Source organism: Elgaria multicarinata, chromosome 3, assembly GCF_023053635.1.
Source record: "Elgaria multicarinata webbii isolate HBS135686 ecotype San Diego chromosome 3, rElgMul1.1.pri, whole genome shotgun sequence".
NCBI classification, from domain to species: domain Eukaryota; kingdom Metazoa; phylum Chordata; class Lepidosauria; order Squamata; family Anguidae; genus Elgaria; species Elgaria multicarinata.
In genome coordinates this window covers 161,591,450-161,618,729 of record NC_086173.1, presented here as the reverse complement: position 1 = coordinate 161,618,729, position 27,280 = coordinate 161,591,450, and the positions used below count along the sequence as shown (strand labels likewise).

Below are 27,280 nucleotides of genomic sequence, written 5' to 3'. Positions count from 1 at the left end.
TATGGGCCGAAACTGAATCATACTAAGGACAGGAAAACTCATCTGGGTCTGGATGGTCATCTGGCCATGTAGGAGCTTGACTTGTGGGCCTGGAAACATACTGTGGCCGCCCGTCCAGGTCCATGGGGGGATGCGGGAGGTGTCCATTGGACCCTCGGATCCAGTCGGGTGCCTGAGACAACCCTTCTTACCACATTCTGAACAGTGAAGAGATTTCCCTGCTATGTCTACTCTCAAATTCATGGAGGCTTGATTTGTGATCCAAATAATCCCTATGGTGTGTACACTTGTGTGGTCTTTCCCCTGTGTGGACACTTAGATGTATCATAAGGTTGGCTATACAAGTGAATGTTTTCCCACGTAATAACCATATGTAAGGAATCCCCCGTGTGCACATTCTTTGATCTCCAGTAAATTTTGAACTCTGAAATCATCTCGATCCACTGAGCATTCATGCGACATATCTGGCTATAGTACTTTTCTAAAATGATAAAATACAGTAAGCAATAAAAACATCTCATGAAAACATATGATTAGATTCCAGGCTGCGATGGGTTTCTGTCTGCACACTCCATGAAGGCTAAATCCATCATTAAAACATGCCATACAATGAGGAGATTTGTAAGGTAACTCCAGTTTATGGATATCATTAAAAAGTATTGCAAGGTTTGTTTGGCATCTGAACATTTCTTTACACAGTGAAGAGATTTCCCTGCTAGGTCTACTCTCACATTCATGGAGGCTTGATTTGGGATCCAAATAATCCCTATGGTGTGTACACTTGTGTGGTCTTTCTCCTGTATGGACACTTAGATGTATCATAAGGGTGGCTACACAATGGAATGTTTCCCCACGTAATAAGCATATGTAAGGAATCCCCTGTGTGCACATTCTTTGCTCTCCAGTCACTTCTGAACTCTGAAATCATCTTTACAAACTCAGCATTCATGTGACATATCTGGTTATAGTACTTCCCTAAAATGATAAAATACAGTTATGCAATAAAAACATCTCATGAAAAAGTATGATTAATACAGCTAATGAAACATAGAAACAGAGGTAAAGGGTCCCAAATATCAAATCCCCTCAAAAGGCCCTGCAAAAGACCCCCTTCTGCAGGGAGCCCAACTGAAAGCCTCCTGATATGGTGAGGATCAAATGGGGGAAGATGTGACTCCTATAATATGAAGCTTGGGCAGAGATTGAATATTTGACTACGATTCCAGGCTGCGATGGGGTTTCTGTTTCTACTGTCTGCAATCCCATGTCCATGATGGCTCAATCCATCATCAAAACATGTCATACACTGAGGAGATTTGTAGAACACTCCAGTTTCTGGACCATTCTAAAGTATTGCAAGGTTTACTTGGCAGGTGAACATTTCCTCAGACACTGAACATTTCTAGGGAGTCTCCTGTGTATGAGTCTCCTCCTGTGTATGAGTTTTTTGATGTCTAACAAGCTGTTCCCTGAGACGGAATGTTTCACTGCACACAGAACATTGATAAGGTTTCTCTCCTGTGTGAATTTTTTTATGTCTACTAAGGGATGAGCTCTGAGCATAACCCTTTCCACATTCTTTGCATGTATATGGTTTCTCCCCTGAATGGCACTTTTGATGTTTGATGTGGGCTGCTCTCTGATTGAACTTCTTTCCACATACTTCACATGTATAGGGTTTCACTCCTGAGTGAATATGTTGATGTAACTTAAGGCTGTAGCTAACAGTGAAGCTCTTTCCACATTGGTTACACTTATAGGGTTTCTCCCCTGTGTGAATTCTTTCATGTTTGGTAAGGATTGAGCTCTGAGAAAAGCTCATTCCACATTCTTCACAAGTATATGGTTTCTCTCCTGTGTGAATTCTTTCATGTTTGGTAAGGTCTGATCTATACCTGAAGCATTTTTCACAGCTTGAGCATTTAAAGGGTTTATCTCCTGTGTGAACACTTTCATGACTGGCAAGGGCTGATCTATCCCTGAAGCATTTTTCACAGCTTGAGCATTTAAAGGGTTTCTCTCCTGTGTGAATTATTTCATGTCTGGTTAGCTCTGATCTATACCTGAAGCATTTCTCACAGCTTGAGCATTTAAAGGGTTTCCCCCTCGTATGGCATTTTTGATGTGCTATGAAATTTTCTTGTTTTTGGAAGCGCTTTCCACATTCTGTACAGATATACTTTTCCTCCTCAGAATGAATTTGTTGTTGATGTCTTATAAGTTGTAAGCTCCGTGTGAAGCTCTTTCCACACTCCAAACATGTGTGACTTTCCCCCTCTGTGTTGAGCATTGGATCCTTCACAGTTGGTTTGCTCAGAAAGTCACTTTTCACTGTCTCTGAGCTTTGGCTGGTTTTCTCCTGTGTGTGTATTTTCAGATGAGCATCAAGGTGCTTTCTGTCTCTCTCTCCTGTTTGTTCTTGCTCAAGGTGGACCCCGCTCTGAGATGAAATGGGTTTGTCCTTCTCTTTCGTAGAATTTTCCTTCTTCCTTCTGGATCTGTCCTGATAGCTCAAAACCTCTTTCACCTCTTCCTCCCTTGGTCCTCCTTCTGATGTGCTAGGTTCTTCTCCTTTGTCAACAGTCTCCTGCACAGCATCTGATGGAAAAAATAAGAGAAAACATTAGGGCTGCGTAGTGCTCCAGTTCTGAATCTGAATCCCAAAACTGAAGCAAATTAATTTTGACCGAAGTGGTCTGGACCTGAATCAGATCCGGATAGATCCAAATCAGTCCGAAGTGTGTCAAACCAATCCGAATCGCTCAAGGACTGACAGCCTGTCTAGGAAATCTGAATCTGAATCCCAGGCAGCCTGTTTGGGAAATGTAATGATTTGTTTAAGATTAGGCAAGGCAAGAGGAGGAGTTGGGAAGGGGGAACTGAGCCTTGGCCAGAGACATCTCTAGGTGCTTATAGGGCTGAATGTTTAACCCAGCAGTCTCCAATCACAGTGGTGGAGGAGGGGTTGTCTGTAACAGGAGATTCTGCTTTTATTTCCCAGTGTGAGCGAGAGTTGGAAGGAGGAGGAGAGTTCTATATTATTGGATTGTGCAAGTGCAACTTGACTTGCTCTTCCTGAGTATGTATCTAACCCTTCTGAACAGTATTTTTCCCTTCCCATTCCCTTAAATCCTACTTCCAAGATTTCTTGCATTGTTTACTGCTTGTTCTTTGCTCACCCCTGTCCCTGCCCTTCTCAATTACTATTCCTTCCATTCTAAATTTTCAATTCTTCATCTATAATCTAATTAATTTTTTTAAAAAAAATTCTCTTCTGTTAGACTTTAGATACATTGTTTCAGTGACATTTCCCTGAAGCCCATCCTATAGTTGTTTAGGTAAGGTTCCCCACCACCACCTTTGGCAGGATCTACACTACTGCTTTAAAACAGTAGTAACAACTGTTGGGGCCCTGGACATGCTCCAGATACAGTTTTCAAACCTTTTTCATATCCTGTGTGGCGTAGATCTGGCCTTTGTTTCTGTATCTGCTTTGTTTCTGTCTTGTGGTTGAGCTTTGTGAAGGCAGCATACACATCATTGTGCACAAGCAAAGAGTGTGTGGCCAACAGAATACAGACACAGTCCAGTATATACTGTGGGGAAAAGCACTACATAAATGGAGCATCTTACATATAACATCACCCACGGTGTTGCTCTTGATAGGGGAAGAGGTGGGCATAGATTAGGCAGTGGTGGGATCAGCAGCACCAATAGGCAGGCTGGCCCTCCCATAGCCTGGATAGTGAATCCTACTCTTTGCTGAAAGCAGCCGCATCCTGGATGGAGGCGTGGTTAATAAAGTTGGGCTTGGTGACTTCAATGCCATGGGCTGATAGCATAAAAACTGCCTCTCTGCCAGCCAGCCTGCCCACCCCAGGCCCACATGGTGCCCTCCTTGCTGCTGCTGCCCTCCTCTTCCACCATCCTCTACCACCCATGCTGTGATGCATAGTTCCTCCACTGCCAGCAGGACTGTGCCAGCCTTGACAGTGCCCAGCTGAATGGTTGCTGACTGGTAGTGCTGTTGACTTAGCTCTCTGTAAGAGGGCCCTTAATTTAATTTAATTTAATTTTTTAAAACGGGAAACTTCTACCTATGGCAAAAGCCTGTTGCTCATTTTTACCTGTTGAGTGTTTATTTATTTATTAATTACATTTATATCCCACCTTTTTTCCTCCAAAAAAACCAAAGCGGTATACACAATCCTCCTTCTCTCCACTTTATTGTCACAACAACAACCCTGTGAGGTGGGTTGGACTGAGAGTCTGGGACTGGCCCAAAGTCACCCAGTGGGTTTCCATGGCCATGTGGGGACTAGAACCTGGATCTCCCAACTCCTTAGCCACTACACCACACTGGATCTCTAATATGGCTTGGTTTACATCAAATGACCATAAGAAGAATATGATCAGGCTAGGTTATATTCATTTCTTAAATGATTAATCTTTTCCTTCATTTACAAATGGTGGGAAATTGCTGCCAAAATGAGGAGGGGTCTGAACAACTCTTTTATATGAAAATGCATCAATGTTTGGCTGTATAATTTAGAAAAAAAGGGAGGTTTATAAAATGATATGGAGTGGAGAAAGTGGAGCATTGAAATAAATAAGCTCCACTGAGTTCAGTGTGACTGTCTCCCAGGTAATGTGTATTACGGCCAAAGAGAGGTTTAACATTTTTTTTTCTTTCCTTAATGAGAAGAGCATCCATTGAAGCTGAATGGTGGTGGATAAAGGACAGACAAAAGAAAAGTACTAGGGGAGAGGGGTTATTTTGCACTTCAAAAAAAAATAAAAAAAAACTATACCAGAGACTTGGGATAGTGACCTCCAATTGTCACATTAAATATCTTCAGATTAGGATCTCTAATACCCTGTGAGGCATGACAGATTTTTTTTACTTTTTTTTAGTTTTTAGTAAATGAAAAATTATATATAGCTAGCACAAAAGTCACTTGACTTAACTGACTGAAATTTGGGAGATTCAGTCACAGTCATAGGGGCTGATATATCCCCAAACTCCTTGCACTTCTGTGAAGCACATATATATATATATATATATATATATATGCTTTGATGCATTTTCTTAAAAAATCCCAAAAACAAATATCACCTGTGGCTAGTACAAAAGTGTGGAGAAGCCAAAGTTCAGGTGAATGCTGAGGTCCACAAATTTTGTGGAAGAACAAATAAATTATGGCTCTTTGCTTTGATAGATTTCCATGGAAAAAATGATTTTTCCATGTGGCTAGTACAAAACTGAAAAGGAGAGAAAGGGCAGGTGGTTGCCAAGGTCCCCAAATTTAATGTGTTTATCATAAAAACTGAAGAAGTTATCACCTTTTCTTTAATGTTTTAAACTTTAAAACCATCCAGATAGTTTTGGCTATGGGGTGGAGTAGAAATGTAATAAATAATGATGATAATAATGATGGTAATAAATAATAATAATACTTTCTTATTTCCAATGCAAATGAATAGACAAAATGTAAAATCTGAACAATTTGGCTTTCTGAATCTAACATCAGGTCCAGAGTATTAAGTAGATTGGATTATAGCACATTGTGGCTAAATCTGAAGCTCTGAATCAACCTCTATACAAGGAATGGGAACATCCATTTCCTTCTGTCATCTAGTTCCCTTACTGATATGATCTCACAAGCTTTTCTCCTTTTGCCCTGTATTTCTCCCCATCATCCATCTTTTTTTGATGGAGAAGTAAGTAAACCACAGCAGCACAGATCATCTTGGCAGTTTTTAAATTAAGAAAGCTAGAGACAATTTTAGTTGCTCTATTATATTTTAAGAAAAATTCAACAGAAGTCAACTTGGTTAGTTTTACCTGACCGCTCTTGGGGATCAGTCTGCAGAGAATGACCCTGCATCTTCATGTGGAATAAAATCTTCTTCCTCCAATGTATAGGTCTGGTGGTGTTCACTGGATGCCTTGTGTACTTCCCCACAAGGAACGGGTTCTTCCTCTGCTTCCTCTGCTGGGTGAGTTTCCTTCTGACAGTCTGTTTCTTCCGAACTTGCTGGGGTTGTTTCCTGCTCTCTGCATGGGAAAGGTTCAATGCAAAGGACTCATATGATCCCACGGTTTCTGTTTATTGTGGCCCATTTTTCTCCCAGTCACCTCTGGTCATCTCTTTGTTGGCTGTAGAGATTCCCCTACCCAGGACTCAGCCACTTATTGTACAACCATGTACTGTAAGCCCCGGCCTAGTCCCTCCCTGTCCTGTTTGTGCCCAACTGAACAGTAAATCGCATGGTCACTGGTACACCTAGGGGTGACCACATTATGCCAGTCTTAAAACCTCTTCACTGGCTGTCAATTAGTTTCCAGGCAAAGTATAAAGTGTTGGTTATCACCTTTAAAGCCCTACATGGTTTGGATCCAGGCTACCTGCGTGGTCGCCTTCTCCCATACAATCTGCCCCTCACACTCAGGTCCTCTGTGAAGAATTTACTCTAGTCAACAAAAACAAGGCTGACAACTATTACCTCTGCAGCTCCCAGATTATGGAATGAAGTGCCGGGAGAGATTAGTCAACTTAACAGTCTTCCGGATTTTAAGAAAGCTATAAAGTCTGTTATCTTCTGGCAGGCCTACCCAGTTGAAATTTAAGATGCCCTTTTAATAATGTGCTGCTTTTAATAATGTGTTAGTTTTAAATGTTATAATTATATGTATATTATGGCATTTGCATTTATGTTGTACCCTGCCTCGATCTGGAGGGATAGGTGGGTAATAAATAAATTGATGATGATGATGATGATGATGAAGCAAAGGGGGGATCCAACTCAAAAGAGTGGAGGAAAACATTTACGAGTGGTCAGAGAGGCCTGTAATGGTCTGGAGATCAAAGGCGGGGAAATAAATATTCTGAAGCTAACTACCCCAGAGCTTCCTGAAGGGAGAGAAAGCACTAGAGCTGAATCCAGCCCAGAAGGGAGGCTCTGGACAATCCAGAACCTAGGCACAAGAAGGCATACCAATCACCCCCTTACCTGATGGTCCAGCCTCAGCATCTTCATCTTCCACCTCTGATTCTGTACACCATGCACTCTGCTCATCATCAGACCCAGTCTGGCTTGACACAGAAGACCTCTCAGCCACCTCTTCAAATTCTCCCTGAAACCAAAGAGAGGAGCCCTTTCAGGTTAGGGTGATAGTGCCTGATGATATAAGGCCTAATCTGCATATCCCAATTTATGTCTATATAAACGTATGTAAAGCCCATGTCACCAAGAGTGCTGGTAGTCAAGAGTAGGGGTGTGATCCGCTCCGATTAGGAGCGTAGAAGCAGTAGCGGATTGGCCTGCTCCGCCTTACCCAGAGGCGGAGTAGGAGCGGACCGCGGACCCCTAGAAGCAAGGCGAAGAGAAGCGGCCATTTTTCGGAGCTCCTAGTTCAGGCGGAGCGCTCCGGTTGCCATCTTGAAAACATTTCGCCATAGGATTGCATTGCAGCAAATAATCGTGCATAACTAGGTTGTTTTTGAAGCTATCGTTCTGGAAATTCTTGTGCTCAGAGAGTCGTGGATGGGGGTCATTTTGACACCACTCTCACCTCTCTGCGTTGTGCGGGTCGCGTGCTATATTTTTTTGAAAATCGGGTCAACCGCGCAGCTCAAACGGCGTTTTCGGCTTTTCGCCCATAGGATTGCATTGAGGGAAAGAATCGGGGATAACTGGGGGGGGTTAAGCTATCGTTCTGAAAATTCTTGTGCACAGAGAGTCGTGGATGGGGGTCATTTTGAGACTACTCTCAACTTTCTGCGTCCTGTGGTTCTTGTGCAATATTTTTTAAAAAATCGGGGTTTGGGTTTTTTTGGGTTTTTTTGGAAGCGATGACAGGCACATTCAACTCCCAATCCTGATGAGAATTGATCTCCTCAGAAAGCATCATCCTCCAATCCCAGCGTTGGAGGGGGGACTAAGGCAGACCCACCCTGAGAACTTTCTGTTTTGTGTCTCTTTGTGGGTTGGCGTTCGTGGAGGGAACACTTAGTTAGTTAGTGCTCCTGCTTTGGACTTTGGAGATAGATTAGGATAGATTTAGTTTGGCGTGTGTGTGTGTGTTTGTTTGCTTCTTTCTGACTTATAGCTTAGTTTGCCCTGTGTTTTTCCCTTACTTTGATTTAATATAAACTTTATTTTTAAATTTTGGAGTGTGTGTTTGGTGGGTTGGGTTGGTTGCCCCCCCCCCGACTGTTCTGCTTTTGTGAAAGCTTTCTTTTGAAAGCATACACACACTTCTTGTCCCATTTCCCTACATTTATTAGTAATATTCTTAAACATATTTTATTATATTCTTTTACATAGTAGTATATTAGTATCTCATACATATTATTAGTAGTATTCATATTTTATTCTTCTTATACATATTAGTAGTAGTGTTTGGTTGGTTCTTCCCCCCCCTCCCCTCTCTTAAATCCTGATTGTGTTTCCTTCTATCTTCTATATACCAAAAATACCAAAAAATACCAAAAAAAATTATTCTCTTTTTCTTCTCTGTGTAACTTGGACTGAGTGGGCTGCTTTTGTGAAGTGCAACAGGCAGCCACAGATTGAGCATTTTGGGGAAAGCATACACACACTTCTTGTCCCATTTCCCTACATTTATTAGTAATATTCTTAAACATATTATTAGATATTCTTAGTAGTATATATATTAGTATATTCTTAGTAGTATAATATTTTATTCTTTTTATACAGCATACACACTTCTTGTCCCATTTCCCTACATTTATTAGTAATATTCTTAAACATATTATTAGATATTCTTAGTAGTATATATATTAGTATATTCTTAGTAGTATAATATTTTATTCTTTTTATACAGCATACACACTTCTTGTCCCATTTCCCTACATTTATTAGTAATATTCTTAAACATATTATTAGATATTCTTAGTAGTATATATATTAGTATATTCTTAGTAGTATAATATTTTATTCTTTTTATACAGCATACACACTTCTTGTCCCATTTCCCTACATTTAAACATATATTCTTCTTATACATATTCTTAGTAGTACCTTATACATATTATTAGTAGTATTAATATTTTATTAGTCATCATGAAAAGAGGGAGCAGGCGTGCTGAAAGCAGCAAGGCTCAGGCTGGCAGCAGTAAGCAGGCTGCCTCTCCTCCTGTGAAAATCAAACGGGCAACTCCTTGGCTGACTGCTCCAAAACAGAAGCAGGACAAGCAGCAGGCAGAGCCACTCTCTTCTGCAACTTGTGCCCAGCGTTCTCTTTTTGAGGGTGGGAATGGGAAAAGTGCCCCTTTACAAGAGGCAGGTGGTGACGTGGGGGAGGGGGAGGAGGAGGAGGCGGTGGGCCTCCAGGATGTGGGGGCTGAGGAGGAGGAGCAGCAGCAGCAGGCCGAGGCTCTCTCCCCAGTCTCATCCCACACCCCTGTTTCTGTGGCAACACCAGAGAGCTCAGGCGGGCAATTGGTGGTGTCACCACGGAAACGAAAGACAAGCATCGTGTGGGACCACTTTGAGTTGGGAGCGGATCCCCGCTTTGCTGTCTGTCGCCACTGCAAACTCAGCCTAAGCAGGGGTTCATCGACAGGGCATTATGGAACCAGCAGCATGAAGATGCATCTTCATAGGCAGCACCAGTCGGTCTTGATGGGGAAAGAGGCGGGCAAGGCGACTGGTTCCAGGGGAAAGCCGAAGGCTGCTGCTGCTGCTGCTGCTGCTGGCACTTCCAGTCTCAGCTCTCCATCTCCCATCCCCACAAGGGTTAGGCAGGCAACCCTGCCGGAAATGGGGTGGGGGAAGTATGGAACCACAAGATGGCGTTTTCCAACGCCCTCCCAGATCACCACGTCAATCGGTGAGATGGTGGCGTTGGACGACCAGCCATTCAGCCTCGTCGACAACGCAGGCTTCAAGAGGCTGATGGCGCTTGTGGTGCCATACTACAAGCTGCCGTGTCGCACCACCCTGAGCAGGCGGGTGGTGCCTTCCCTGTACCGTTCCTGCAGGGAGTTAGTGCTGGGTCGTCTGTGCCAGGCAGAGGCACGGATGGTGCACTTCACCTCGGACATTTGGTCCAGCGAGGGCGGAGTGCACGCTTACCTGTCCCTGACGGCACACTGGTGGGCAGCCGTGGGGCAGGAAGGATCCAGCACTACAGGGACTGGCAAGGAGGGCTACTGCTGGGCCCTCCTCCACACGCAAGTGATGGACCAGTCCCACACGGCAGCAGAGATTACGGAGGCCATGAACCGCATGGTGGATGGGTGGCTAGCTGGGCAGAAGGTCACCCGTGGTTACATGGTCACGGACGGGGGAGCCAACATGGTGAAGGCGGTGCGCGACGGCGGATTCGAGGGCGTCCGCTGCATCGCGCACGTCTTGAACCTGGTGGTGAGGGATGGCCTTGGGATGGGCAGCAGCAAGCCCAACCTCGGTCCCCTGTCCGGGATCCGTAACCTCCTGGAGAGCTGCAGAAAGGTGGCAGGCCATTTCCACCACAGCGTCAAGGGCAGTCGCTTGCTGCGGGAGAAGCAGGAGGAGTTGAATCTCCCGCAGCACAGGCTAGTGCAGGATGTGGTGACACGCTGGAACTCCACCTACCTGATGCTGGAGCGGATGGTGGAGCAACAGCGTGCCATCCACGACTTGTTCAGGGTCAGGGACATGGGCATCCACCACATGGGCAAGCAGCAGTGGGACGCCATGTACCAGCTGGTGGCGGTCCTCAAGCCGTTCCTGAATGCCACCGAGACCCTGAGCAAAAGCTCTGCCCTCCTCAGCCAGGTGATCCCTGTATGCAGGCATCTCCAGAAACAGATGGGCGACTTTCTGGAGTACAGGGATCCCGTCACCGGCAGGCGCTTCGAGCCCGAGGTCCGCGAAGCGGTGACTAGGCTGAGGGACGGCCTGACGCGGAGGCTGGAGCCCATCCAAACCGACAGGGTCCACATGTTGGCAGCCATGTGCGACCCTCGTGTGAAGGATGGGCTTTGTGGGCCAAATAGCAGGCAGCACTGGGTGGAAACGCTGGTGGGCGAAGTGCGGGCGGCATGGGCCAAGAGGGTGGGGCAGAGTGAGGCAGAGGAGCAGGCCACCCCTCCCCGCAGCAGCACCAGCAGCACCAGCAGCAGCCTCACCTGCATCCCTCCCAGCAGCAGCACAGGCGAGGGGTATTGGGAAGAGGCTCTGCACGCCGTGGTTGGGCAGAGACCCTCCCCAGCCACCAGCCAGGATGACGCTGCAACCACCGTGCAGCGTTACCTGTCAGAGCCCATGGAGGACTGCTCCATGGACCCCCTGGCCTACTGGTCATCCCGCTTTCAGATTTGGCCGGACCTGTCGCAGGTGGCCATGGATCGACTCAGCTGCCCACCCACCAGTGTTCCAAGCGAGAGGGTGTTCTCTATGGCGGGCGACATAGTGACCCCTCACCGCTCTCGCTTGGAGCCGGACTTGGTGGAGCAGCTGGTCTTTCTGAAGGGCAATCTCCCCCTGCTGGGATACCCCACCCTCAAGCCCTCGTGGGAGTGACAGGCAGGCTCCCTTTAATTCCACCCCTCCTTTGGTTGGCAGGCACACTACAGTTCAGGCAGGCTGGTTTTTTCTTTTTATTATTATTTTTATTATATTTTTCTTCTTCTTCTTCTTCTTCTTCTTCTTCTTCTTCTTATTATTATTATTATTATTATTATTATTTAGTGGCTGTGTTACAGTTCACAACATCAACTCTGAATCGTTACATTCGTCTCTGTAGGCACTAGGCAGAGTTTGTCACCGTGCGTGTGTGTGACTGACTGTGAGGGCAAAGCACCGCACTTGAGTTCATTTCATTTCTGTGGCGTCCGGTACAGCTTAGTCAACTCATCCGGATAGTTTTCCACCCAGTTCCAAAAGACTCCATGATTGACTGCACGTGTTTAGGTGAGGTGCAAGCAGGGGGCAAGGCAATGCCTGGCACCACCACCACTAGCCAGGCTGCCTCTCTCCAGCACTCCACGGGTCGCCCTTTGGAGTGCCCTGGGAGTGGAAGACGTACTCCCTGATCCAGAAGTATGGTTTTGAGAAGTAAGCTGTCACTTGAACTCATGAGCCTCTGTGCAAAAGCTGTCATTGTGTGTGTGATTGTGAGTGTTACTGCAGCTGCCTGTCTCGCTGCGAAAATGAAACAGGCAAGTCCTTGCCTTTGAGAAGCAACCTTTCACTTGAACTCATGGAAGTCATTGACTTCAGCACAGCCACTACGTAGAGGCTGTGGTCCTCTGGGTGACTCGATCAGTGTGCTGATTTTGAGAAGCAACCTTTCACTGAAACTCATTCACTTCCCCAATTGAGGGTGAGGGAGGTTAAACTCCAGCAGTCCACGGGTCGCCCTTTGGAAAGCTCAGGGATCAAGTGGACTACTCGACCAGTCTGCTGATTTTGAGAGGCAACTTTTCACTTCAACTCATGGACTTCCCCTATGTGCGGGAGGTACTCCAGCAGTCCACCGATCGCCCGTAGCACAGCCACTAGCAAAGCCACTACAGTGGATGCTCTCTTCTCTCTCTCTCCTCAGTCTCATCCTCTTCCTCTTCCCCTTCTGCTGTAACCCCTCTTTGAGAAGCAAGCTTTCACTTAAACTCATCATTCACTTCCCCAACTGAGGGAGGTAAAGGCCAGCAGTCCACGGGTTGCCCTTTGGAGGGCTCAGCAGCAACGTTAATCCTCCAAGCATGCACACAAATCTTCCATACTCAAAGTAACTGCTTCAATAACTAGTAGCTCCTTTTTGCCTGCCTGCCTGCCTGCCCATGCCCGCCTGCCCGTCACTCCCCAATTGAGGGAGGTTAACTCCAGCAGTCCACGGGTCGCCCTTTGGAGAGCTCAGGGATCAGATGCACTATTCGTGATCCAGTCTGGTGATTTTTTGAGAAGCAAGCTGTCACTTCAACTCATGGACTTCCCCAATTGCGGCTGGTACTCCAACAGTCCACCGAACTCCCATAGCACAGCCACTTAGTGCATAGGGACAGTTTAAGTTTCCTCCTGAGAAGTGAGCTCTCACTTCGACTCATGACAGCCATTGACTTCACCACAGCCACTTTGTGTGGGATGCTGTGTTCCTCCAGGATGTGGGTGAGGAGGATTAGTCGCAGCAGCTGGTCGAGCTTCTCTCCCCAGTCTCATATGGAGCAATTAAAGGTATCTGAGAAGTGAGCTCTCACTTCAACTTCAAGTTCAGACACTTGAGCACAGCCCCTACGGTGGAGGCACAGCTGGCCGTGCCTCTCTCCCCAACCACTGACTGCATAGGGACAGTTTAAGTTTCCTCCTGAGAAGTGAGCACTCACTTCAACTCATGACAGCCATTGACTTCACCACAGACACTTTGTGTGGGATGCTGTGGTCCTCCAGGATGTGGGTGAGGATTAGTAGCAGAAGCTGGTCCAGCTTCTCTCCCCGGTCTCGTCCCACCCCTCTTCCGCTGTAACCCTGTCTTTGAGAAGCAAGCTGTCACTTCAACTCATGGACTTCCCCTATGTGCACGAGCCAAGCTCCAGTAGTCGACCGATCGCCCATAGCACAGCCACTTAGTGTGTACGGACAGTTTAATTTTCCTGAGAAGTGAGCACTCACTTCAACTCATGACAGCCATTGACTTCACCACAGCCACTACTGTGGATGCTGTGGTCCTCCAGGATGTGGGTGAGGATTAGTCGCAGAAGCTGGTCCAGCTTCTCTCCCTGGTCTCGTCCCACCCCTCTTCCGCTGTAACGCCCTCTTTGAGAAGCAAGCTGTCACTTCAACTCATGAAAGCCATAGACTTCCGAAGCAACCTTTCACTTCAACTCATTGACTTCCCCTTTGAGAAAAAGCTAAGCTCCAGTAATGCACCGTTTGTCCGTGGGACAGCTCTCTTACGAGAAGCTGCACTGCATATGCAGCAGTGCCATGGCTTTGAGAAGCCGAGACCCATCCCAGCCACCGGGAACCGGAGGAAAACTCCAGCAGTCCACGGGTCGCCCTTTAGATAGCTCGGGGATCAAATGGAGTCCTTGATCTGTGTGCTGATTTTGAGAAGCAACCTTTCACTGAAACTCATTCACTTCCCCTATGTGTGGGAGGTACTCCAGCAGTCCACCGATCGCCCGTAGCACAGCCACTAGCAAAGCCACTACAGTGGATGCTCTCCTCTCTCTCTCTCCTCAGTCTCATCCAACCCCTCTTCCTCTTCCCCTTCTGCTGTAACCCCTCTTTGAGAAGCAAGCTTTCACTTAAACTCATCATTCATTTCCCCAATTGAGGGAGGTAAAGGCCAGCAGTCCACGGGTCGCCCTTTGGAGGGCTCAGCAGCAACGTTAATCCTCCAAGCATGCACACAAATCTTCCATACTCAAAGTAACTGCTTCAATAACTAGTAGCTCCTTTTTGCCCGCCTGCCTGCCTGCCTGCCTGCCCATGCCCGCCTGCCCGTCACTCCCCAATTGAGGGAGGTTAACTCCAGCAGTCCACGGGTCGCCCTTTGGAGAGCTCAGGGATCAGATGCACTATTCGTGATCCAGTCTGGTGATTTTTTGAGAAGCAAGCTGTCACTTCAACTCATGGACTTCCCCAATTGCGGCTGGTACTCCAACAGTCCACCGAACTCCCATAGCACAGCCACTTAGTGCATAGGGACAGTTTAAGTTTCCTCCTGAGAAGTGAGCTCTCACTTCGACTCATGACAGCCATTGACTTCACCACAGCCACTTTGTGTGGGATGCTGTGTTCCTCCAGGATGTGGGTGAGGATTAGTCGCAGCAGCTGGTCGAGCTTCTCTCCCCAGTCTCATATGGAGCAATTAAAGGTATCTGAGAAGTGAGCTCTCACTTCAACTTCAAGTTCAGACACTTGAGCACAGCCCCTACGGTGGAGGCACAGCTGGCCGTGCCTCTCTCCCCAACCACTGACTGCATTGGGACAGTTTAAGTTTCCTCCTGAGAAGTGAGCTTTCACTTCGACTCATGACAGCCATTGACTTCACCACAGACACTTCTCGTTTTGTAGTGCGCCGAGTTGAGCACATCCACTCCGGTGGATGCTCTGGTCCTCCAGGATGTGGGTGAGGAGGATTAGTCGCAGCAGCTGGTCGAGCTTCTCTCCCCAGTCTCATATGGAGCAAAGTTTTCTGAGAAGTGAGCTCTCACTTCAACTCATGAGAGTCATTGACTTCACCACAGCCACTCCTGTGGATGCTCTGGTTTGCCAGGATGTGTAGCAGCAGCTGGTCGAGCTCCTCTTCCCTATGTGCGCGAGCCAAGCTCCAGCAGTCGACCGATCGCCCATAGCACAGCCACTTAGTGTGTACGGACAGTTTAATTTTTCTGAGAAGTGAGCACTCACTTCAACTCATGACAGCCATTGACTTCACCACAGCCACTTTGTGTGGGATGCTGTGGTCCTCCAGGATGTGGGTGAGGATTAGTAGCAGAAGCTGGTCCAGCTTCTCTCCCCGGTCTCGTCCCACCCCTCTTCCGCTGTAACCCTGTCTTTGAGAAGCAAGCTGTCACTGAAACTCATGGACTTCTCCTATGTGCGGGTGGTACTCCAGGCGTCCACCGATCGCCCATAGCACAGCCACTTAATGTGTACGGACAGTTTAATTTTTCTGAGAAGTGAGCACTCACTTCAACTCATGACAGCCATTGACTTCACCATAGCCACTTTGTGTGGGATGCTGTGGTCCTCCAGGATGTGGGTGAGGATTAGTAGCAGAAGCTGGTCCAGCTTCTCTCCCCGGTCTCGTCCCACCGCTCTTCCGCTGTAACCCTGTCTTTGAGAAGCAAGCTGTCACTTCAACTCATGGACTTCCCCTCAGAGAAAAAGCTAAGCTCCAGCAGTCGACCAATCTCCCGTAGCACAGCCACTACGTTTCCTGAGAAGTGAGCTCTCACTTCAACTCGTCTTGTAGTGCGCCCGCCGAGTTGAGCACAGCCACTACAGTGGAGGCGCCTGCCCGCCTGCCTGGGAGCCGTCCTTGTGAGGTAGCTGGATCTGCTGGGACTGACTCCCCCGCAGATCTATGGCTTACTTGTGCAAGGTACCAGCTTTTCTGGGCCCGCCAACCCATGCCTGCCTGCCTGTCTGCCCGCCTCCCCCGGGGTGCTGCTGTGGTGGGGCATCTGCCAGGACTGACTCCTCGCCTACTCTGCCTGCCTCTCTGCCTGCCTTGTGCCTGGTTTGCTCCCAATCGTCCTCCTCTGTGCCCCTCAAGGCGTAACTGCTGGCTTAGAAAGAAAGAACCAGCCATCTTTGCCTCACTTGCTCCTTGCGCCCGCTTACGGGTTGGTTTGCTATGCGTTAGTGCTCAAGCCATCCTTGCGGCACTACAATGCATGCTGCCTGCCTGCCTGCCTTCCCTCCCTTCTCCCCTTCCCGCCTTGCAGGGATGGTGGATGTGTCTTGCTTTGACTCAGGGGAGAAGTCCTTCCTGCGCTCACTTAGACTTTATCAAGTTCAATAATCCTTTTTTCAAATGTGCCAGAAGATTTAGGGTTATCTCGTGGCATGTTGGGATTTCCTTGGAACTGGCCCCATTGAGCTGTCTGCATTGCAACTTTAAATCCCTGACATACTGGAGTGCCCGATTTTCAAAAGTTCCCCTAACATCAGGGGATGATGGGATTGCCTTGAAACTTGGTGTCCATGGGGACACATGGGTAAGCTGTCATGGGACCAAAGGATAGGTTTCTGACGTGCAAATTGACGTAGTTGTAGAATGGGACTTGATTTGGGGTGAGTTAAAAAGTTTAAGCCGCGCCAAAAATCAGGGGATGATGGGATTGCCTTGAGTCTGGGCGTCCATGTGGACACATGGAGAAGCTTTCGTGGTGCTGAGTTTGAGGTTTCTAACATGCAAATTGACGGAGCTATCCCAAGGGGTGTGAATGAGGTGCCCGATTTTCAAAAAATCCCCAAAAATCAGGGGATGATGGGATTTGCTTGAAACTTGGCGTCCATGTGGACACGTGGATAAGCTATCATGTTGCCAAGTTTGAGGTTTCTAACGTGCAAATTGACGGAGCTATCGAAAGGGGTGTGAATTAGGGTTATGGGTGGTGCGTTAGAGGTTAGAGCCGCGCCAAAAATCAGGGGATGATGGGATTGCTTTGAGTCTGGGCGTCCATGTGGACACATGGATAAGCTTTCATGGTGCCAAGTTTGAGGTTTCTAACATGCAAATTGACGGAGCTATCCCAAGGGGTCTGAAGGGGGTGCCCGATTTTCAAAAATTCCCCAAAAATCAGGGGATGATGGGATTGCTTTGAAACTTGGCGTGCGTGTGTATACCCCCATGAGGTGTCATGGTGCCAAACATGAGGTTTCTAACTTAAACAGAAAAAAAGTTGTATACTTTTTTAGCTTTCAATGCAACCCTATGGGGGGCAAAAACGGAGCTCCGGATCCGGATCCGGAGCTCCGAGCGGAGCGGAGCGGAAGTGGGCGGAGCGGGGGCGGGGTGGAGCGGCCCAATCCGAAAAATGGCAGATCTGCAAGTGAAGCGGAGCGGGGGGTCCGTGCACACCCCTAGTCAAGAGCACAAAACATACTGTTCTTTGCATAGGCATGCACAGCACATTTCTTTACAGGGCGCACCCTTAAAGTCCCAGATAAGAGCAGAAGAGGGGAAAACATGCTTTCTTTCCCCCCCACCCACGGGAGCAAGAAATCACGCTTTCCAGGGCTTCAAGGAAGTGTGTAATTCTACCCCTGTACACTAAAGGTGGCTGCCATTGGTATGGTGGTGGTGAGAAATTACACACTTTCTGGAGGCCCCAAAAAGCGAGCTATCTCCTCCTCAGCTCTAATCAGGGCATTAAAGGGGCAACCAGAAAATCCCCCCTGGCATGGTAATGGTGGCCACCATTAGCGAGCCCGGGGGAGTTCCACACTTTCAGGAGGCTCTGGAAAGCGTATTTGCTTCCTCCTTCAATGTGCTGGAAATTGCAGGCATACCCAAGGACATTAGGGTGTTCCTGGGCACACCTGGCACACCATGTGTGCACACCTATGGTTCTTTGATTCCTGCTATGTCAGTCCTGCAGAAGCTGTGTGGAGGTTACTTTCCATCAATGCAATGGAGGACTTTGGGTGCTTGTTTCCTCACACCTATTGCCAGTGAGCGACATTCTCGTCAGGCCCAAGTCCACCTCGTTGCCTCTTCACCCACATTTTAAAACCTGGCTTTTCCTTGGGTCACCTACTCCACCACTACTGCTGGTTTAGATTGTTGTCCACCAACTCCACCACCATCCCTGCCACCTAAATGTCAGGTTCGAGAGCAGGCTCAACTCGCTATTAAAGCTCAAGCTTTGACCTCAACCATTCAGAAACTCACACACTCCATTCATCCAACCAATTACCCACACCCAACCTGGCCCAATCTCAGATTATAGTTGGCGTTAGAACCGGCCACACTGGTCACTATCATTCCACATTCCACAAAAAAACAGCCATTGGCTCAATTGGTAACAATGCCACCTACGAAATCTCAAGTGATAATCCATTACTGAAATCATTCTTGCCTGAGTTTCATTGGGCTCTTCTTCTGCCCCTTCTGATCTTTCCTCTGATCTTTTGCCTGTGGACTTTCGGTGCTCCATGGGTCACTTCACAAAAATAGTCTTGCACTATAGATTACTAGAAGGATGGTCATTTAGATTGGTGTCTGAACTACAGCCTAGGGTAAAAGAGATGGAAATTGAAATCAATAGGAACGATCCTTCCTTGAAGTAAAACAAATAAGTTGCACATGTAAATCGGAATTCATCATCATCATCATCATCCCATTCATACTTCTCCTTCATGCTTGGATCTCAGCACAGCTTCCACAGTCCTGTTCCTCTCCAATTAATTATTTCCAGCATCGCTATTGTTTTGTTAATACATATTTACTTATTCTGATTAGGTCTTGGATAGTAGATCCATCCTTGCTTATAGACACCTCCCAAAACTCAAACAGCTCTTTACCCAGAACAGCAGAACAAAGAAGAGAGACCGAAGGGCATAGAGATGAGATCCTGCTACAAATCTCAAAGCCAATGTCATCCCTCAATCCACTCTGGCAAAATGATTGCACAACCAAACACCTCCTGCTGCATTCACCTGCTCATTTCTATGCTATCAAACACCAGCAATACCCTGCTGCAAAGGAAGACATGGGCCCAAATATTGCATCAGAAATGGCAACATCTGGAATCCAGGCGGAGACCATTCCATATTTTCAGGACGTTCCTCCACTTACAAAAAGCCGTACTTCAACACAGGAATGTCAAAGAGAAGCCCTAGCATGACATTGCCAATCAGTAAGTTTGATTTTTGCACTGTGGTTTAAAGAATGATAACGGTGTCCTGGTCGTTCTCAAAATATACTGCAATTGTCAGTTTTCTTTTAATTCCGATATGCTCTACTTGAAATTGTCACAAACTGTCCTTTTGGCTTTCATAGCTATTCAGCCTCATATTTTTCCATTTCTTTAGACTGGGCATCTGAAAAGCAGCTAAGTCCTGATAATGATCCATGCATTTGTTGAAGCATGTTCATATAGCATGGCAGGAAGAGATAAACATACTCTAATCCCCCTCCCCCTCCCTCTCCCCCACCCATACTGAATCTAGAAGCAAGTTTAAACCTTTAGGTTGGCATACTTTGTTCATTTTGCTCTGACAAATTTAGTACAACAGGGTCCCCCAACAGAGACCCTGGTTACATTTTCCATTCTGTTTGGAGGACTACAAGCAGCAATTTCCACAAAGCATGACCTTAGACAGGGCTGCCGTCAATGGGAGGCATGGTCTAGTACCAGCCACGGGCCCACCCCCAACAGGGGACCAATGGCAAGAGCCCCCTGGACCTGCTCCTCCTCTTCAACCTGCCTCTTGCTCTGGCCAGGACAATGGTGGTGGTGAGGAGGAGGAGGAGGAGGAGATGCCATGGCCATCTTGCCCACTTACCCCTGCCTGCCAACCAAGCAAGTGTTTGTAATGAAGAGGAAATGGTGGAGGAGAAAGAACTGCTGGTGACAATGCCAGTAGGAACATAGACTCACACAGGGAAGGGGTTTCTTCTGTAAAGCTCCTCAAAAAACTGGAGGCATCACTGGCAATAGAACGTGAGGAAAACACCCTCCAGCACACAGAAATGGGGATGCAGAGAGCAGCAAGTTCCCTGCACTGCTTGCTTGGCCTGCAGGACAGGGATTTATTCCTTCCCTCCTGCCTCTTACTCGTCTTCTCACTCCAAGCTGAGCACCTGGGTCAGTTAAATGCAGCCAGGTGTGGGACATGCATAAGGGATTTGCAAGGGCTACTGGGAAATGGAGTCCAGTGCAAGAAAAAATGCACACAGGTGGGGGGAAGTGTGATCTAAAACACCTGAGTCTGAGGACATCCTTTCCAGCCTTTTCCATGTCTGTTCATTGTGTTGCTCAGTTTCCATCGATTTCCTTCAAATAAGGATTTTTGAAGATGATGAAAACATTAAGGTGGGTCAGACAGAGGTCCATGTAGCACAAGGGCTTTCTCCTGCATCGCTCCCAATCTCTGGAACAAACTCCCTTTGCACCGGTCCCACTATTTCTCTGCATACAGGAAGGAGGTCATGACACACAGCTTTGTAAATGACACACCATTTACTTGATGCCTCTTACAGTTTTGAGGAGTGAGTATATGTGTATTGATTCTGTTCTCCTTTCCCATTAAAAACAACAACACTTGTCCAGTAAAGTTTTCTATTTCTTTGTTTTGACCATTGTCAGAACTCTAAATCAGCTACCCAAGTTGCTGAACCCATTTTAGGGACAGGGTTCAGGACTTTGGATAGCCCCTATAGAACTCTGACTAGTTCTGACTAAACCACATAGGTGAATCACTCCTCCACTGACTTATGTGTCTACGAACAATTCTTATCTACTTGCCAATCCCCCAATTCCCTACAAGAGACACCTGAGAGCCAGAGAGTTTTTTTAATCAAGCTCTGGTGGAGACAGTCAGAGAAAAAGAGCCTTCCCACATGAGGCTTCTATGCTGAACTCATTCCTGTTCACTTGTGGTAGTTTGGGGTCCTGCAGAGGACATTGTTAACCTCTAGGGCCTCTCCCATGCTTTCTGACTATTATCCCAGGTTTTTTTTTTATTAACAAGGCAAGTGTGGTGTCTCCCCTTCCCCTTAAATGGGTTGTAGAACGCCATAGAAATCTTGTGTAATTGCACAATCCTGTTATGCCACAGTGCCACCTAGTGGAACATAAAGAAAGGCAGAGAAAGAAAATCCTCCCCCCCAACTTAAAAAAAAAAATCATGTAAAAGTAGTAGTTGGAATTAAGAACTGTTCTCAATCCTGGATGCAGAAGCCATGTTAAAGTTTTGGGTTAAATGCTTCATGTAGATAAGGTGAAAGACTTAAGAACATCAGAAGGGCCCTGCTGGATCAGACCAAGGGTCCATCTAGTCCAGCACTCTGTTCACACAGTGGCCAACCAGCCGTCGGCCAGAGATGAACAAGCAGGACAGGGTGCAACAGCACCCTCCCACCCATGTTCCCCAGCAACTGGTGCACGCAGGTTTACTGCCTCAAATACTGGACGTAGCACACAACCATCCGGGCTGGTAGCCATTGATAGCCTTCTCCTCCAGGAATTGATCCAACCCCCTTTCAAAGCCATCCAAATCGGTGGCCATCACAACATCTTGTGGTAGTGAGTTCCATAGTTTTTCTCTGTGCTGTGTGAAGAAGTCCTTCCTTTTTTTTGTCCTGGATCTCCCACCAATCAGCTTCATGGGATGACCCAAAAAATGTCTCCCTCTCCACATTCTCCATAACATGCATAATTTTGTACACCTCTATCATGTCTCTCTAAGCTAAACAATCCCAGCTGATGTATCCTTCCCTCATAGGGGAGAAGCTCCAACCCCGTCATCATTTTAGTTGCCCCTTTTTGCACTTTTTCCAGCTCTATAATATCCTTTTTAAGGTGTGTCTCTTCTGCCAAGACTCTTGTTCATGCATTGGTTATTTCTCGGTTGGACTACTGTAACCTTCTTCTCACTGGCCTTCCTTCTTCTCACATCAATCCGTTGGTTTCTGTTCACCACTCTGCTGCTGAGATCATCTTCTTGGCTCACTGCTCTGATCATGTTACTCCACTTCTGAAATCTCTTCATTGGCTTCCAATTCACCTCAGAGTCCAATATAAACTTCTCCTGTTGACCTACAAGGCTTTTCACACTCTAGCTCCTTCCTATCTTTCCTCTCTCATCTCACACTATTGCCCCGCTCATGCTCTTCGCTCCTCTGATGCCATGTTTCTTACCTGCCCAAGAGTCTCTACTTCCCTTGCTTGGCTTCATTCATTTTCTTCTGCTGCCCCTTATGCCTGGAACGCTCTTCCAGAACATTTGTGAACTACAAGTTCAATCACAGTTTTTAAAGCTCAGCTAAAAGCTTTTCTTTTTTCTAAAGCTTTTAGAACTTGATTTTGATCTGACTTTTATACTGTTAGTTTTACTCTACCGTGTGCCTGTTTGGTGCATTCTCTTCCCCTTCTTATTGTTTTATTATAATTCTATTAGAATGTAAGCCTATGTGGCAGGGTTTTGCTATTTTATTGTTTTACTCTGTACAGCACCATGTACACGGATGGTGCTATATAAATAAATAAATAATAATAATAATGGTGACCAGGAGCTGATCTACACTAAGCTGGATATACCGCATATAAACATTTTTTATTGTGTATTGAGTTTTATCTCACCACATGACACTTGCCTTGTAACGTTGTATCGCTTACCCTTTCTGTTGTTCTATTTTCTGATCTTATCTGTATAAGTCATTGTATTTTCTCTTATGCGGCCGATTGCATTGTAAGAAACCTTCCTTCTTCTTTTTCATATGCTTTTCCTTAACCAATCACCTTCCTGGAGGCGTGTTTCTTGTCCCATGTTCTTCTTTGCAGCCACAACCTCCCTCCCCCCTTCCATGATCTGCATGTCTATGGGCATTGTTCTATATAAGTTTACTCAGAAGTAAGACTCTCTCTATTCAATGGGCTTTCCTCAAAGGTAAGCCAGCATGTGATGTTAGCAGTTGAAATCAATGGGATTTACTTTTGAGTAAGGGAACCAGCACACCTGTCGCTTGTGAAGTTGAAGATGCAAGCAAGCAGGGAGGGAGACTCCAGGCAGGGTTAGTGGATTTACTTTACTCAAAAGTAAATCCCATTGATTTCAACTGCTAACATGACATGCTGCCCCTTGGTCTGTGCTTAGGAAAAGGGTGCAGAAAGAGGGGAAATCTTTCAAGGCCCCCCTTCTCTCCGTTTCTCTCCCCTCCAAGCACAGACCGAGGGACAGCAGGTCACGTTAGCAGTTGAATTCAATGGGATTTACTTTTGAGTAAAGTAAATCCCCTCAACCTGCCTGTAGGCTGACAAAGAGGAGAAATCTTTCCACCACCACCCTTCACCATTTCTCTCAGAGGAGGAGGGACAATGGAAGAAAAAAGGAAATGGAACAATAAGCAGATGGGGAATTGGAAAAAAAAGTTACAATGTACATTGTATGGCCCAGAGTGCTGCATTCCTACCGGAGAGGAAAACGGTAAGAAACGTCTTAATACCTACGTGTGCCCAGAGAGGTTCCAAATCAGTATAACATATTACATTTACTGACAAAAACAACGTTATATATACCAGTGTAGAACTCCCCCAGAACAGTACACAGTATTCTAAGTGTGGTCGCACCACAGATTTGTATAAGGGCAGTGTGATACTGGCCGTTTTATTCTCAATTCCTTTTCTTATAATGCCTAACATGGAGTTTGCCTTCTTTACAGTAGCCAACAGGTGGAAAGAACAAGAAGGAGAGAGGGGACAATATTTTGCCTGTTCCCCCTTACCTGCACAGAACATGACCTCCTCACTCTATAGCATAGGAAATTGGAGATTATGGAACAGACAATATCCTTTATATTGTAACAAATTACCCTAAGGAAGGACCTAAGGGTCCAAATGCATTGGAGCTCTTTTAACATATTAAAAGGCATATATTTCCGCGCGCCCCCCCCCCCCCGCTCCCTTCACTTTGCCTTTTTTTTTTTTTTTTTGCATCAGTTGTCAGTCCCCGACATCACTCATTCCAAGTTGGGAAGGTGCTCACTGACCCCTGGCTTCAATGCCCTCAAAATGCTGTCCAAGTGACCTTTCTCCAGAATGAAGTCCCACCATGGTCACTGTGGTTAAGAGACTCGGAACACTGTAGAAAATGGCATGCCTAAACGTCCAACCTGAGGCTGTTCTTGTTTAAGGAGGCCAAATAGAATCAAGACTACAAAACAGAGAAAACACACACAGAACTTTATTCAAACACATTGGAAGTTAACAGAAGCCATCTAAAAAGCAGCCACAGCTGCCGGACCAGATTTCCATTCCAGTGCCAGAAGGGAGAAACTGCAGATGACTTTGAAATGTTTTATTCAGGATTCCCCACATTGACCTTTCAGACATTTATAACTCGCTCAAATAATCCGAAGGACCCTCAACCCAGCCTGGGCATTTCTTAGTATGGCTCCTGCCTTGGAAATGCCCTCACATAAGACAAGAAAGAGCAAAATTTGGTTGTCATTTCTCTGGCAGAGGGGGAAAGTTCTATTGCTCCAGCTTCTCCCAAAGGCACTTATCCTAAAATGTACAGTACAATTACGCTCCTAAAACCATCCAGATAAAACTTACAATGAATAACATCAGAGAACCACATAAATAGGGTTATTAAAAGCTATTAAAACCATCCCACTAATACAGTCACAGAACGCGAGGCAGGGAGTTCCACATATTGCATCCCCCCAAATGTGGATCCTTTGATGAAAAATAATATATGGGCTGAAACTGCATTTTACCACCTTCCAAACAGTGAAGGTATTTCCCTGCTATGTGGAGTCCCAAATTCAAGGAGGCTGGATTGGCTATCCAAAAAATGTCTACAGTGTGAACATTTGTGTGGCCCTTCCCCTAAATGGACACTTAGATGTATTGTAAGGTTAGCAATACAAGTGAATGTTTCCCCACATAATAAACATATGTAGGGAATCTCTCATGTGTGCATTCTTTGCTCTCCAGAAAGTTCTGAACTCTGAAATGATCTCTGAGCATTCATGTGACATATCCTTTTCTGGTATTTTCCTAAAATGATAAAATACGACGAAGAAATAAAAACAACCCAAGAAAACATAGAAGTAATACAGCCATTGAACCACTGAAGCTGAGGTAGGCTGTCCCAAGTATCACTCCCCTCAAAATGCCTGGCTACATTAAAAAACCTTCCAGGACATCAAGACCTGACTTAAGGATCCCCCTGGCTGAAAACCTATTTATGCTGCGAGGATCAAATGGGAGAAGACGTGGCTTCTTTAATGTGAAGTGTGAGCAGAGACTGAACTTTTGACCACATTTCAGGCCTTGATGGAGTTTCTGCATTCTCATGTTCATGAGGCATCAATTCACCATCAAAACACACCACAGAATGAGGGGGTTTGTACGGTACCTGCAGTTCATCAATGTCATTGTAATGTATTGCGAGGTTTAGTAGGCAGGTAAACATTTCCTCACATACTGAACATTTCTAGGGAGTCACCCATGTATGAATTCTTTGATGTCTAACAAGCGGTTCCCTGCAACAGAATGTTTCTCTGCACACAGAACATTGCTGACGTCCGTTTCCTTTGTGAATTCCTTCATGTCCAGTAAAGGATGACTGGTTTACATATCTCTTTCCACATTCTTTGCATTTATAGGGTTTCTCTCCTGTATGGCTCCATTGATGCTTGATGAGGGCTGCGCTCTGGTTGAAGCTCTTTCCACATTCTCAACATGTAGATGGTTTCTTTCCTGAATAAATTTGCTGATGTTCCTTAAATTTGGATCCATCACTGACGCTTTCTCCACATTCCTTACACTTAAAGGGTTTCTCCCCTTCTTGAATTCTTTTATGCATTGTCAGGTTGGAGTTCTCTCCAAAGTATTTCCCACATATCGAGCATTGAAAGGGTTGCTCCCTTGTGTGCATTTTTTCATGTTTGGTAAGGACTGAGCTATCCCCGAAACATTTTCCACATGTCGAGCATTTAAAGGGTTTCTCTCCTGTGTGAATTCTTTTATGATTGGTAAGGCCTGAGCTATCCTTGAAGCATTTTCCACATGTCAAGCATTTAAAGGGTTTCTCTTCTGTATGAATTCTTTTATGCTTGGTAAGGCCTGAGCAATCCATGAAGCATTTTCCACATGTTGAGCATTTAAAGGGTTTCTCTCCTGTGTGAATTCTTCTATGCTTGGTAAGGCCTGAGCTATCCGTGAAGCATTTTCCACATGTTGAGCATTTAAAGGGTTTCTCTCCTGTGTGAATTCTTTTATGAATGGTAAGGCCTGAGCTATCCTTGAAGCATTTTCCACATGTTGAGCATTTAAAGGGTTTTTCTCCTGTGTGAATTCTTTTATGAATGGTAAGGCCTGAGCTATCCTTAAAGTATTTTCCACATGTCGAGCATTTAAAGCGTTTTTCTCCTGTGTGAATTCTTTTATGAATGGTAAGGCCTGAGCTATCCTTGAAGCATTTTCCACATGTCGAGCATTTAAAGGGTTTCTCTCCTGTGTGAATTCTCTCATGACTGGTAAGGTGTGTGTTATCCCTGAAGCATTTTTCACACCATGAGCACTTAAAGGATTTCTTATGGCATCCTTGATGTGAAATGAGATGTTGTTCTTGTCTGAAGCTCTTTCCACATTTTGTACAAATATACAGTTCTTCTTCAGAATGAATTTCTCGAAGATGTCTTGTTAGTTGCGAGGTCCAAGTGAACCTCATTCCACATTTCAAGCATTCATCACTTCCCCCCTTTGTGTTAAGCATTTGACATTTCACAGTTGGTTTGCTCAGACAGCCACTTTTCACAGTCTCTGAGCTTTGACTGGGTTCCTTCTCTCTGTGGATTCTCAAATTAGCACCAAGGTGCTTTCTGTGTCTCTTTCCTGTCTGTTGTTCTTGTTCAATGTGGAGCCCAGTGCAGGATGGAATGGATTCATCCTTCTCCTGTGTATGTTTTCCCCTCTGCCTTCTGGATCCATCCTGATTGCTCAAGACCACTTTTACCTCTTCAACTCTAGCTCTTCCTGCTGATGTCCTATGTTTTTCTCCCTCATTCTCACTCTCCTGCCCAGCATCTGATGGAATAAATAACAGGAAATGTTAAATATGTGCATTGCTATATTCC

At 46.1% G+C, this 27,280-nt stretch overlaps 1 protein-coding gene across 1 annotated transcript; it reads right to left on the bottom strand.

Moving 5' to 3' along the window:
• Positions 1–1,402: 1,402 nt before the first annotated feature.
• On the bottom strand, positions 1,403–26,280 carry LOC134395695 (zinc finger protein 836-like). Its single transcript, XM_063121857.1, has 4 exons — positions 25,948–26,280; positions 7,015–7,138; positions 5,846–6,058; positions 1,403–2,598 (listed from the first exon to the last, which is right to left on the bottom strand). Exons 1-4 carry the CDS (start codon positions 26,278–26,280, stop codon positions 1,403–1,405), a joined length of 1,866 nt encoding a protein of 621 aa, XP_062977927.1.
• Positions 26,281–27,280: the final 1,000 nt, after the last annotated feature.

Excerpts from the sequence above, each read along its gene's own strand:
- LOC134395695 (XM_063121857.1), bottom strand. The coding sequence starts at position 26,280 with ATGGATTGCTCAGGCCTTACCAAGCATAAAAGAATTCATACAGAAGAG. Across the intron at positions 6,059-7,014 it reads TGCTGAGGCTGGACCATCAG|AGAGCAGGAAACAACCCCAG; the intron begins GTAAGGGGGTGA and ends TTTCCCATGCAG. Across the intron at positions 2,599-5,845 it reads TGATCCCCAAGAGCGGTCAG|ATGCTGTGCAGGAGACTGTT; the intron begins GTAAAACTAACC and ends TTTTTCCATCAG.